Here is a 13687-nt window from a genome sequence, read left to right on the forward strand (position 1 = left end):
GACTGTGAAGGGAACCGTGGAGGTTGTAAAGGGTGGCAGTAACGTTATGGACATGAAGCTTACCGAACTCAAGGCAGATTTCCTCAGATTAGAGGCTAATTTAACTAAGCCTACCAGAGTGGGACTAGGAAATATTTTCCTAGATTTTGAACCTATTATCCGGGAAGTTGAAACAAAACTGGTAGAGGCGGTAACTAGGGCCAACATGACTCTGGATCTTAAAAGGGAGGCAGATCCAGAAACCAGAAATTGATTGAGGAATGTGCCGCTAAAGAGGAAAGTAAGCGCATTCACGTCTTGTTGTTGGAGGAAGTAAAAGATAGAATTGAGGAGTTGCAGAACAGAAACATCGAACTTGAAAGGGCTGTGAGTGTCACACATGAAAGATTGCAGGTGGCCACCACGGAGGTACAGGATAAAAGTAATGAAATAAAAATTCTAAACCAGAGGTCGGAGTCCCCAGTGCCATCTTATTCAGAAACAGTAAAAAGTGGTGTGCTGCACGTGGGGCCAACTGTACAAAAAAATGAGGTTGTCATCTTCATCCATGCAAAACAGGGCGCAACAAATGAGGAAATTAGAAACACAATTCAGACCAAGCTGAACCCTGTTGAACTGGGAATACCCGAGGTTGAATTAAGAGATATCAAAAACGGTGGGATTCTGGTGAAAGCAAAGACCGTAGAAGGGTTGCAGGCTATGGCTGACGCCACGGTCAACGACGAGGAGATTGATAGTATGGTAAAAAGTTCTTTTCCCAAACAGAGAAACACTCGTTTAAACTTATGGGGCGTGGAAAACAGAGTAGACGCAACGTTACTTAGGGATGTCATACATGTAAAAAATGATCTTAACATACTTGAGAATGAGTTCAAGGTCTTGAATCAGACAAAGCAGGGGGCATATAGTAACTTTGTTGTTGAGGTGAATCCCGAGAAGGCTGCACTAATGGTAAGAAAGGGTAGGCTGCACACTGGCTGGTCCTCGTGCCGGGTCCAGGAGCTTATCAATGTAAGGGCCTGTTTCAGATGTCTCACGTACCGGCATGGATCCAAGGCATGTACAGAGAAACACATGGGGTGTTTTAGGTGCGGGGACGTGGGACATTTGGCGAGGCAGTGCTCCCGGGCGCGTGGGGCAGACCTTTGTGCGGCCTGCCAGCGCGAAAACGCTCTAAGAGGGTCAGCATTCGGGGTTGAGCACCCTTTTAACACTACTAGGTGCCCGCTCTTTAGAAGGGAGCTTGAAAAATTACGGGGGAATAGCGACCATAAATACCAAATTTAACAGCAATAGGGCTTACATTACGCTTGGAATTGGTGCTAAAGTCTTCTTTTTTACATGTCATAGTTAACATTTTTGCAATTTAATGCTGGTCGTGGTAGAGCCGCCATGCAGACCATGATGCAGTTTTGTTTAGAACAGCATGTTCACGTGGCACTTGTACAGGAACCGTTTGTTTCTCCTGATAAGATGTTTTGTTTTCCTCACGGTATCAGTATGGTCTACTGCACGGCTGGAGCAAAAGTAGGCGCAGTTATTTGTGACCTCCAGGGTGAGGTGCTTTCATATCTTGTCAGGAATGATTTGATTGTGTTGGTTATCACGGTGGGTGACAAGGAACTGGTAGTTGTTAATGTTTATATGAGCCCCACCTCGGCAGTTCCGCCAGTGATGCAGGATCTGCGCCTTATCAGCAGCCTCTTTCAACATAAAATGATTCTGGTTTTAGGAGACTAACGCAAAAAATCAGCTATGGGGAGGAATCAGAAATGATGATAGGGGCGAAGAGCTACTGGACTACATATTAGCTAATGACATGGCAATTGTTAACCACCAAAATACATTGTCTACTTTTGACTCCTGGAACGGGGACTCATGGATTGTTGTCACTTTGGTGACAGAAAATGATTTTGGTAAGGTATTAAACTGGACAGTCCATGATCTTGTCACGGGTAGTGATCACAGGTTTATTTCATTTACATGTTTTGGTAAGAATTATCATGGTAAAATTCAACTTACCGCTACGGGCAGAAAGAGGTGGATTGAGGCTATAATTCAAGACGATTGGTTAGGCTTAATTAGAAAACAACCCATTTGTCATGTCCATCAGATTGAAGATGTCGTAACTATTATGCAGCAGCGTATCGCGCGATATAGGGTTAGGGAATTAAGATTGGTAAGGAAGAAAAACAAAACGGTTGACTGGTGGTCAGGAAAGTTATCTGCCCTTAGGAAGAGAGTACGCGCTATGCGTAGATTATACCAGAGGGCTCGAGGTGACAATAGAGTTTCTTATAAGGATAAATATTTTCACTTATTCAAGACTTATAAGGCGCTGATTATCAAGGTTAAGCAAGAGTCCGCTAATAATAAAATTAATTGTATCAGTCCTGTTAGACCGTTTGGAATTATTTACAGAGAGTTTACGGGACAAGTTAAGCACAACAGAATTATCCCGGCGATTAGGCTTCAAGACGGTACTATCACTAAAGATCTTAAAGAAACTTGTACTGCTATCCTTGAAACTATTTATGGGTCACATCACTCGGATAGTACTGGTTTTGCAGGGGTATATGGTAAAAGTATTGATCATAAGAACATGGGTTATCAGGTTAAACCGTTTGGGGTAGATGAAGTCAATAACGTTATTAAAGCACTCAACAGGAAAGCCGACAATGGTATTGATTTTTGTAATGTGGATATTTTGGAAACGTTGCAGAGCATTCATTGTAATTGAACAAAGTATTTGCATTGGGAAGTTTCCCATGTGCATGGAAAATAGGTAAGGTTATTCTAATACCTAAGAAGGAGGGTGGTATATTGGAAACAAAGGATTTTCGACCGATTAGTATTTCTACGGGCGTAGGTAAAGTTTACGAAAGGTTGCTGCATGGAAGGCTGGAGTCTGTCCTTTCCAGAAATAATTTTTTTAGTAACAACCAGTATGGTTTTTTGCACAACAGATCCTGCACATTGGCGCTACATCATATCATTTCATCCTTGATGGAAGCAAGGCAGGGGGGTAGATGTGCAGCCCTATACGCGTTGGACGTATCCAATGCCTTTACGTCAGTGCGTCCTAGGCACATAATTTCGCAACATAATAACGCAACCTCAGTCAAGCAGTTTGCGATTTTGCGAATTAATAGGAAGTACCATGTAATGACAAGTATGGATAGTGTTGGACTGCAAGGGGTGTCTGGGTGTCCCCAGGGGTCGCCGCTTAGCCCGATATTATGGAATATTGTTGTTAATGACCTCCTTTCTATGTCAACGTTATTGTGCAGGGTAATGCCCGTAGGGAAGTTGAGGTCAAATCGCAAACAGTAATTGATTTAATTACAGAATGGGGGCGTAGTAGCAACAACATAGAATTCAACCCCAATAAAACAAAGGCTGTTTTATTTGCTAAAGGGGGTCAGTATGCAAGCAGGCCGCCAGTTGTTAAATTTGGGACAAATTCTATTACGTTTGGTACTCAGGTAAAGGTTTTGGGTGTGATCATTGACTGCACCCTCAGTTTCTTACCGCATTTAGATAGAGTTAAGAATATTATTGTGATTGATTTAACTTTGAAGGTTAATAGGTTATGTTGGTAATAGGTTTTTGTTATTTCAATCTATTTGTAAAAAATGTATTGAACGTATCATTCTGTACGGGGTGGGTGCTTGGTTCAAGGAATGTAATAATGCGCACATGAGGAATTTATACACAGGATACCATTATTAAAAATTTGCAGTGGGTATAGCACCATCCCTAACGATACTCTCCCAGTTGTTTGCAAAATCATGCCAATCTTGCAGAGGGCATGGGCGGAATACGTATTTTTCAGAATTTGGCAGGCAGGAAGAGAGATTAAGTTAGGGGATAGAGTCATTCACCCGGATGAGATAGATACAGGCTTTCCTATCTGCTGCACACATCCGCGTGATAGGATCAGTATTCCATTCGATAGAATACAAACGGTTATATCGCATTCTGCGCAACTTTATACAGATGGCTCCAAAGGAGACGGCACCGTCGCGGCAGCTCTTTGTTTATTGAGGAGGGGACAGGTGGAGCGGTTCGGGAAGGTCGCATTATCATCCCACGCACCTGTCTTGAGTTGGCGGCCATGCACATTGGCATTCAGGATGTTTTTCAAAGTGGTTTAAAAGGAACCGTCTACACAGATAGTCTTTCTTTATTGCAGGCGTTGAACAACGCCGTACATGCAAATCGCAGAGTCCAGGAACTGAAAGAGCTAATTAAAACCGCTGAGTCTGGAATTGCTTTCTTTTTTTCATTTTGTCTATGGGCATTCTGGTGTTTTTGGTAATGAGATTGCTGATACCTTTGCTAATGAGGCTAGGAGGTGTCGGGTGACCTGGCACGTGCCCCTTTCAAACTTTCACTGGCATTCCTGGGCATTCCTGGGAAGGGGCTCTACCGCCCCTGAGAGCTATTGCGGCACCCGCAAATGATATGCAGCTTTTTCTCGTTTTTTTTTTTTTTTTTTTTTTTGTGAGGCCTCAGCCAGCCGTCTTGGTTATTGGGGGACCAGACGGGGCTCTGGTTGTGAGTAGGGCCAGGGCGGGTCATGGGGGGGGGGGGGATGGTGCCGGCTGAGTTGACAGCCTGTTTCAACTTGTTGCACGTGCTCACTCGTGAGCCGGGTGCTTCTATATTTCATGGGAAAAGGACAAAGTGATAAAAAAAAAAGTAGAAAGATATAAAAGGAAAGCAAGTACGTGTTTTTTGGATAAGCAGGTGTGAAACACCACATTACTTGCATGTAGCACGCCCGAGGTGCCTCCTCTTTTCCCCTGGAGTGGGGCGCTCCCCTCATGGCCTAACTATATAGCACTGTGGGCGGTAGCGATCGCCCCCGGCGTTGGCGTTTTTTTAGCTCTCCTTTCTGCTCTCCTTTCTGGTCGCGGGTCGCCGGGGTCCTCCCTGGGGGTCCGGTGTGCCGATTCCTGGGGTTCCTGGGATGCCTCGTTTCGTGGTAGCAAATGATCGGGGAGCGGGGCGGTCCGGAGCCGGGTCCCACACGTGAGTGTCGAGATGTCCGATGGCCGGACCGTCCCCGTGGCTGCCCCCACGTGATCGCATTTCGACGCCGTGCGCTGTGTACGCTGGGGCGGTGTTGGCGGGGGTGGTGGGGGAGCTCCGTGTCTTTTTTATATCATTTTACATAGCCATATATTACTTTTTTTACCTTTGGGGGGGGGGGGTGCGCGCGTGCTGGGTGGCTTTGGTCACTTCCTGAGCTCTTATTACTATGTAATCTAACTTCATCCTCTGAGTTGTCCTTGTGTTTATATCATCAAAATGTGCTGGATGCAGTGTGGTGGGACAGGATCGCTCCACTTTGTTCCCACTAGGTGGAGTTGCGGTGGTCTCCGGATGGACAGATAGTAGGTTAATTGTAGCAGAGTGCATTGTTTGCGAGGTTCATCTCCAGCTATTCAACGTAGTCTTCATTACGGTCTGGTAAATATGTATAGCGGCGGTCCCCTGGGAATACGTAGTGTTCTTTTTTATTTTTTTATTGCAACTGTACGGTGACTCTCGCATCTCGCCACTGGGGTCGCCACGGGGGGGAGGTGGTTACGCTCTGCTGCAGCCTCTTGCCCGTGGGGGGCCTGGGGGTGGGGTGCGGGGGGGATGCTCTGGCGGTGCAGTGGGCTGTGAGGATGGTCTGCTTTGTACAGTGCCTTGATTGCGATAGCAGCCCGGGTACAGTTCATCAGACAGCGTGTGGTATTCGGACCCCCATGGAGGATTCGGCGGAACATCACTGGCGGGAGGACCGTCTGGCGGTCTGCATTGGAGCAGCGACGAAGCCCTATAATAGAGATACCTGGCCATGCTGGACGCTCACGTTAGAAGCCCCGGTGGGACTGCACCACTATGGCGGTGAAGCTGGCCCAGGACACGGCTGGTTGAGGGTGCCCGGAGTATTCCGGGAGTACTCCCGGAGTACTCCCGGAGTAGGACTTCGTGAAGACCATAGACTGCGATGCGTCAACTAAGTGGAACTGTAGCTGGAGTGGACTGTGCCTTGCGAATGACAACAACAGGAGTAACTTTGGTGTTGAGAGGTCTAGTGTTACGACCCGAAGAAATGAAAAGCCATCAATGTGTGTCCGGGTTGTCGGGAGACGTTACGAAGTTACGTTGTACGAGGGTGGTTCCATAAGTTTCCGGTCCGAGGTAGAAAATGCGCGCGAATTTGAAAATGCGATTAAGGCGCGTGGCGCCATCTTTTGGAGGGCCGGAGCACCGCCCTCAACCCTCTCCATGCTTTTGTCGGTTGGAGAGCGGCATTTCAAACAGCCAGGGTGCACTCTTCAGTTAAAATGAAAAAAAAATCGAGTACCGCGCTGTGATAAAATCCTTGACAAAAGAGGGACTTTCGCCTAAAGAAATTAAAGCGCGACTGGACAACGTGTACAGGGAAGCCTCTCCGTCGTACGCAACGGTAAAAGACTGGGCTAAGCAGTTTCGACTGGGGCAAGAGTCCATTGAAGATGATCCACGCGATGGTCGTCCAGTGGAAGTGGTGACACAAGAAAATTTGTCTCTTGTCGAGGAGGAAGTGCTGAGCGACAGGCGTCTGAAGGTGAAGGAAATCTCAGAAAGGCTGGGGCTTTTCAAAACAACCGTTTTTCGCATCATCAGCGAGTGCCTTCACATGAAAAAGCTCAGTGCGAGATGGTTGCCACGACTTCTCTCGTCAGTTCAAAAGCAACAACGCGTCGTCTGTACCAAAGAGTTTTGGAGCTCTGTCAAGAGAACGAAGAAATATTGATGTCAATTGTCACAGGGGATGAGACTATGGTGCTCTACTATGATCCCTTTTCGAAAAAGAAGTCGATGGAATGGCGCAAACCAGGAGAAGCACCCCCAAGAAAAGCCAAGGTCACACAATCCACAAAGATCATGGCAACAATTTTTGGATTGTCACGGGGTCCTCCTCATCGACTCCAAAGAGAGGAACACCACAGTGAATGCGACTTATTATGCTTCACTCCTGCACCGACTGCGAGACGCCATCAAGGAAAAGAGGCGCGGCAGGTTGAGTCGAGGTGTCCGGTTGCTCCGGGACAATGCCTCTGTCCACACGGCTTCTGTTGCCAAGGCTGCACTGAAGGAGTGCGGCTTCGAAGAAATCCACCACCCACCCTACAATCCAGACTTGGCACCGAGTGACTACTTCCTGTTCTCAAACTTGAAGAGGGATCTCAGAGGACGGAGATTTCAAAACGATAGCCAGGTGCAAGAGGCAGTTTTTCAGCATTTTGCGGACAAAACTTCGGACTATTTTTTCACGGGTATAAGAATGCTGGTTGAAAGGTGTCAAAAGTGCATCGAAGGTTAGGGTGACTATGTCGAAGAGTGATACACTTGTTTCGTCTCTATGACTATCAAAAGTTGGTCGGGCCAGAAACTTATGGAACCACCCTCGTATATTGATGTATGCAAGTGTTTTCATGTGTTGTTGATAACTCATAGACGCTGTTGGTTTTTGCCTGTTCCCCGTTCCCCTGGTTGTGGTTTCGCGGCTCATTACCTATTCTTTTTTCTCATTTCCTGTTTCGTCTTCTTTCTATCTCCACTAACCCTAGCTGAGCTGCTTTCTCTTTTCTTAGCTTTTTCTTTATCTATTAGTCCCAGGTCTGCGATACCTTGTGTGGTGCGGACCTGGGTCCCTCTACTCTCTCCTTTTTTTCCTGAAAGTAATGTACTGATGTCTGTTTCTTAATTAAATTACTGTTTAGCTTAGATGATACCGTTCCATAAAGAAGTGATGTAACGCGTTGCGGAAGAAAAGGTATAAAAAGCATAAAGGCATATAAAAACGCTCAAAGCATAAGCGGCCTCACCTATACCGCGTGAGGTATAGCCTCGGTGATCTATGCCTCACACATGGTACACACCCTGTATACACGCGTGGTGATGAGGTAGCCATAAATATGCTACGTTAACCCTGCTTTATACCTTTTTCTTACCTTGGTGCACGGTTGGAGATATAAATCGGCTCCTTGTACCTTTTCTATACGCTCTAAAGGTATACATATTGAGCAGAAGGTATAAAGGAGGTATAATAGCCCATTATTATACCTTCTTTATATGTTTTTAACAGTGTACAACCCCTGTTCAGTTAAGCAGGACATACGCGCAGCCACTCCACCAGATGGTCACAAAACGAAGCCTCGGTTTTTACTGCTATAGGCGAAACGACGAGGTCAACCAATAACTCCTACGAGTGACACTGCATGACGCAGTTTACCAACAGGTTTCGCCTCAGTGTACTCAGTGAGTTTTCTCAGTGCCATCACCAGAAAAGTGACATACATCTATTACCTACTACTATACAATAGATGTAAGAAACTTGCTGTTGTTACACGACTGTTATCTATCACAAATGAGCTTTTCTAATAGTTGCAACCCATTCTTAAGTCGAGATGGATGCAGGCAATTACACAAGTCGTAATATGATCTGAAGAACAAAAAGACACAAACCTGAAATGTAGGAGATGAGGTGAAAGAACTAAGTGCATCAAAGTACACGGTATTGTCCTCCGTTGATGAATTCAGGGTTGCGAAAGTTATGTCCTCGTAGAAGCTCTGTGCTCCGAGAGGTGCCGTTTCACTTGCACTGGAAAGTCGAATACGAAAAGCCTGAGATCATAATAACAGCTACAATGTAACAATCGGCACATTGAATAAATGCCAATGGAACCACGATCCCGCAATGATACTGACAGTAGCCTCACAGAGGGTGCGAAGTGTGTGGTTCGCATAGGGTATATTGCGACAAAAGGTGCCAGGTGACCAGTACGCTGTTTCCTGTTTTCCTCCGCGTGCGAGGATTCTAAAAGCATAACGAGCACTTTCTTATCACGTGACTTTTTTCTGCGTGTGGCACGATGCAGTTACCTATCTCGAGTATTGAGTGGTGTAAAAGCGAATCCATTATTTGGGGGGAACACATACTGTCATACATTGCGGTATCCACACATAAACGGAGTCAGTGAGCATTATACGCTCCTACGGATTTTCGAAAGAGCTCGCATAATTTTGTAGTTTCAGATCGGCAAGAGAAGAGACGACATCACCACGAGCACTGGCATATATATCCTAGGAATAGTGCACGGACGCTACTGATCTCAGGCAGACATATACAAAATACCGCAAAAAAGTATTTGAAATAAGATACAGAGTACATAAGCGAAAATGTATTTGAAATACTGTAAAATTACTTACGAATAAAAGTATTTAGAGTAAAATACTAAATACTTGAAAAAGTAATTAAGATACAAGATACTTTCGTACTCTGCATAAAGAACAGACACCTAAAATAGGTGAAATTACACCTAAATAGGTGAAATTCGAAATAGGGCCTCAGATAAGGCCAAGGAAGTAAAGGCACAGCCTTCGTGTGGGGCTCCATCCTGAGATGTGATCATGCGCGCAGCCAACAGTGACTGAAAACAACCCTTAGAGATCGTCTCCCTATATGGTATCTTTCAAAGCTGAAGGAGGTCAGCACTCAGGTCAATGTCATATTCCAAAAGCAGGTCCGGAATTCAGCGAATTCCAGAAGCTTTGTGGTAGGCGTGCGCTTTTTTTGTGACAATTATGAACAGCATAAGTGTCACAAAAAAGGCGTACGCCTCCCGTTTTCAACAAATCGGGGAAGATAACGATATCATTCGAGGTGATGGTTGGCTAGGAGCGTGTTATGTGGTGAAGTTCATTTTTAAGAGTGCAGGTTGGCACAGGTGGTTCCTTTTGTTTACACAAGAATGTCATGTATTGTAGCTGCTGACGGTGTAATGAATGTCACAGAAATTTTGGGAGCCTTTACAACTTTTTCCATGGATGTAGTTCCGTATCGGGACCACTGGCTTTTTTTTAAAGAAAACAGAATAAAAACAGAAATCAAACGCTTTTACGTGAAAGAGGAGCTAATTAGGTGAGGTGATCGAGCCCAATACAACGGCCCTACCTCTTGCAAAATGGCAAGTTTCGAATCCGTTAGGCTTAGCATTCCCGTGTTTCTCCTGCGCTAAAAGTAGATCAGATGGGGTTGTTGAAATGCATATAAAAAACTTCTAGTCCACAGAATTTTATAATGCTTGCATTTTTAGATGCAGTATATCACCTTCCACTTCTATGCAATATTTACCTTCCTAACCATTTCACTAATTTTTAAAAACCAGTGGTCCCGAGAGGGAACTACACTCGGTAAGAAACTCATGAGACCAACGTACCACGCGTGCTGCTCGTTATTCATCTTAGGGCCAGGAGTTCCGGGAATTTCCTCGGATGGCGCGTTCTGAAGTCCTGGTGAAGAGCCGGTATGGGATTCGTCAGTTGGCATCAGTTCATTCATACCGGCACCTGCTTCGGACGGTTTTCCAGCGGTACTCATTGTGACACTGTGGTGTCCTCTATGCGTGGAAGCACGGGATCTGTTTCCTGGGAAAGGATGGAGGCGGTGTTAGCACCAAGGGACTCCGGTTGATTCGATAACACGTTAGAATGACTAACCACGTTCCTCTTCTTCTTCTTCGTCCTTGGAGCAGTGGCCACGGTCGACTGCAATAACTTCTTCTTCTTCGTCCAAGGAGATGATGGAGGAGATGATAACTTCGCTTTCGTTCTTCTTCTTCTACCACTAGGTACAGTGGCCACAAGCCGCACAGGGCGATTGGCCAGGGTTTCGTGCAGAGTAATATCTTCTTCTTTTGTACATGTAGACGTGTACAGTATGCATTAGTTACTTTCTTCTTCTTTGTCGCAAGGAGGAGCTGTACATGCCTTTCCAACTAAATCACAGCGGAGAGGAGCTGAATATGTGTATTTACACATGACGTGAATATCGATGCAGTTCGCCACATCTCCGTTAACCAGGCATAACCCGCGGTTGCATATTGTCGTCCCTGCTGTCTTCTGACAAATCGACAGGACAACCGAGTCATCGTTGCCGCATTCTTTCACACGTTAAAAGCTTACACAGTCGTCATCAACGTTCTCAGGGATAGAAATCATCAAAGAGTCGCTCATCCTTCTATGCTTCCATTACGCTTAGTGGTATCCATTGCAAATCTGTAATTATTTCATGACTTAAAAGAGCATGGAAGGGGTATTCAAGCTGTCTACAAACCGCTCGTATTTCTTGAAACGGCCCATAAAAGCTAACACGAATAATATTTCGGCTCAAAAAGGGTACCACTACAACTCCATTTAATTGTAAGAAAGTCTGCCTCGGCGGAGGTTTCAGGACTCCATCTCCAAGCCACTCCTACAGACGTGTGACGTCGCACCGGCAATGCGCCTTATTCGCTGCGAAAAATTCGCTGCTTTTGATAGGGTGAGGTCTCATTGTTGTTCACTGTTATTCATTCTAGGATATCAAACATGAAAACAAACATTTTAAAATCGTATGTGTTTAACGATGGAACGTTACGATGGTTCTTTTATCGTCATCACTGCCCGGGCAACGCAGATCATCGGGAAAAGAATGGGAACCCAATGGTAACTTCGGCTTCTGAACGGGCGATAATGCCAGACTATAGTTCCCAGTCCTGCGGAAACGTTAGAGCGCAAGAGAACATAAGATCGTCCCCCGACGGGGCCTGGTCACTGCTCGGTATGGTCAGGTCTTGGTCATGTTGCCAAGAGTATTCGCCTATTCACGGAATATCGCTCCGCACAGCGTGGTGCCACATGCACCCGGCTGCCGCAAAGACAGCCGCTGGAACTTCTCATAGATGCAATGGTCCAGAAACTCACAACACTCTCGAACGGCGAGCGGGGAGAAATCTTGAGTGAAGTACTCATGCACAGGCTCACCTGATTTCCTAACCTCGTCCCCCCCCCCCCCCCCCCAGCTTCGCCTGTCTTCCTTCCGCGCTTGCCAAGCAACGTTACGTGTTACTCAAAAGTAGAGGAACAAAAAGTGATTGCAGTTTACGGAGCAAACTTATTTATCTTCCTGAATTGTTTCGAAAGAGGCACAGTGTATATGCATACACATGTCTTGTAACAGGCTCCATTTGACCTTTAGGTTTTTCAACACTGAAGAGCAGAAAATGCTCCCAGTCCGCACATTCAATATGTACTGGTTGAGCCAAGTGTGTCGTCGCCGACTGCTGCGGGCGCACTGAAAAGCGAAAATAAGGATACTTTATTGATCAAGCCTAACTCTGGACGAAAATTACTGCACTATTTATGAATCGGCAACCCAATCTGATTTGCTATTTGAACATCGCAGGGTATCACAAACATTTATAGATGAGAGTGAATAAATAGCTGGGACGTGAGGGACAACTATTATAATCAGCCCATATAATTTCATTAGCGGCGTATAAAGAACTGCACAAGTTACGGCGCCGCACCGCACTATGAAACACAAACGCCTCTGACGTTACAGAGTTACTTCTAAATGTTGTAACACACTTCACACGATAAAACTGCATTACTTCATTCAACAAAAAGTAACCAAATCTGTCTTACCGTTCATCAGAAGAAGGAATGCTGGCTTCATCACGATTTGTACGTCCTTTAGAGTAGCAGGGATCCCCTGTCATGTTCGACGTTCCGGTGTGGCGATGATCAGCGAGATTAGGCATTCCGTGTCTACATTAGCAGTTTATAGGAGTTCGTCACAATTTAAATCGAAAGCATTCAAAGCCATCGAAACTATCCACTGGCGTTTGCGAGCACAGCCGTTGGAGTCCTGGAGAGCACGCCTGACTTTATTTATTTATTTATTTAGCCTCAGGTCATTGAGAACAACAGAGGGGAGCGGTTGCATCAGCTATATAACTACAGTGGACCCGCGTTTATCCGGACTTCATTTATCCGGATCCTGCACTATCCGGACAAAAAAGCATGGGGACGGATTTCTCCCCATGTATTTCGCCCTCGTTTATCCGGGCTTCAGCTTCCGGACTCGGACGAAAATTCCAGGGAACAGAAGTGACTAATACCCAACAATCGGCTTCAGTTATCCGGTCATTGTTCAGGAATGACACTTGGCCCACACTTAGTCAAGCGAGGTCGAAAACCCTGGTCGTGGCCTCCTTCTGACACAAAACGGTGTTGCTGGGAAGAATTTTCTGCCTTTCCGACTTTGCACGTTACACAAACGTAATCCACCTGAGCAGTCTGGTCATTTCAGACTGAGAAGGTCCGCAACGAGGACCCGTCGCTGCAATCACAGATGACGACATCATCAGTGTCGTCGCTTCCGATAGTGTTCAAAAAGAATCTGATGATGAAAGCGTGGATGCACCAGCTGTGACGGTACAAAATGCGCGGGCGGCACTGAGAACAGCGCAATTATTTTTTGAGCAACAGAACAATATTTCGCAAGTCAATGCCATTAGCAAAGGTTTGCAGGAACTGGATGCGTGTATTAGAATGAAACAGATGACAATGGATAGTTTTCTGTGTAATGGTCAATAAAGATGTCCTTTTAGGATCACTCTGGATTTTCGTGTTTCACTTATCCGGTTCCCCCGCTATCCGGACATTTTCACAGGAAACGAAGCCGTCCGGATAAACGCGGGTCGACTGTATAATGCTTCTGGTAACTTCCGAAACTTTGTAGGATCACGGACGGCGACGGTGGAGGCGGGCAGGTTGTTCCAGTCCTTAGCTGTCTTAGGACGAAGGAGTTAGC

At 45.8% G+C, this 13687-nt stretch overlaps 1 protein-coding gene across 1 annotated transcript in view; it reads right to left on the reverse strand.

The window, feature by feature from the left end:
• The window catches only part of LOC135400876 (ankyrin repeat domain-containing protein 26-like), a 37064-nt gene extending 26421 nt beyond the window's left edge, over window positions 1-10643 (reverse strand). The window contains exons 1-3 of the mRNA XM_064632845.1: window positions 10549-10643; window positions 10269-10476; window positions 8515-8650 (exon numbers count right to left, since the gene is read on the reverse strand). Coding sequence (XP_064488915.1) covers window positions 8515-8650; window positions 10269-10429 — 297 coding nt within the window. The 5' untranslated portion in view covers window positions 10430-10476; window positions 10549-10643. The remainder of the gene's footprint in view (window positions 1-8514; window positions 8651-10268; window positions 10477-10548) is intronic.
• Window positions 10644-13687: the final 3044 nt, after the last annotated feature.

The sequence above is a fragment of the Ornithodoros turicata genome, chromosome 1 (assembly GCF_037126465.1).
Source record: "Ornithodoros turicata isolate Travis chromosome 1, ASM3712646v1, whole genome shotgun sequence".
Taxonomy (NCBI): Eukaryota; Metazoa; Arthropoda; class Arachnida; order Ixodida; family Argasidae; genus Ornithodoros; species Ornithodoros turicata.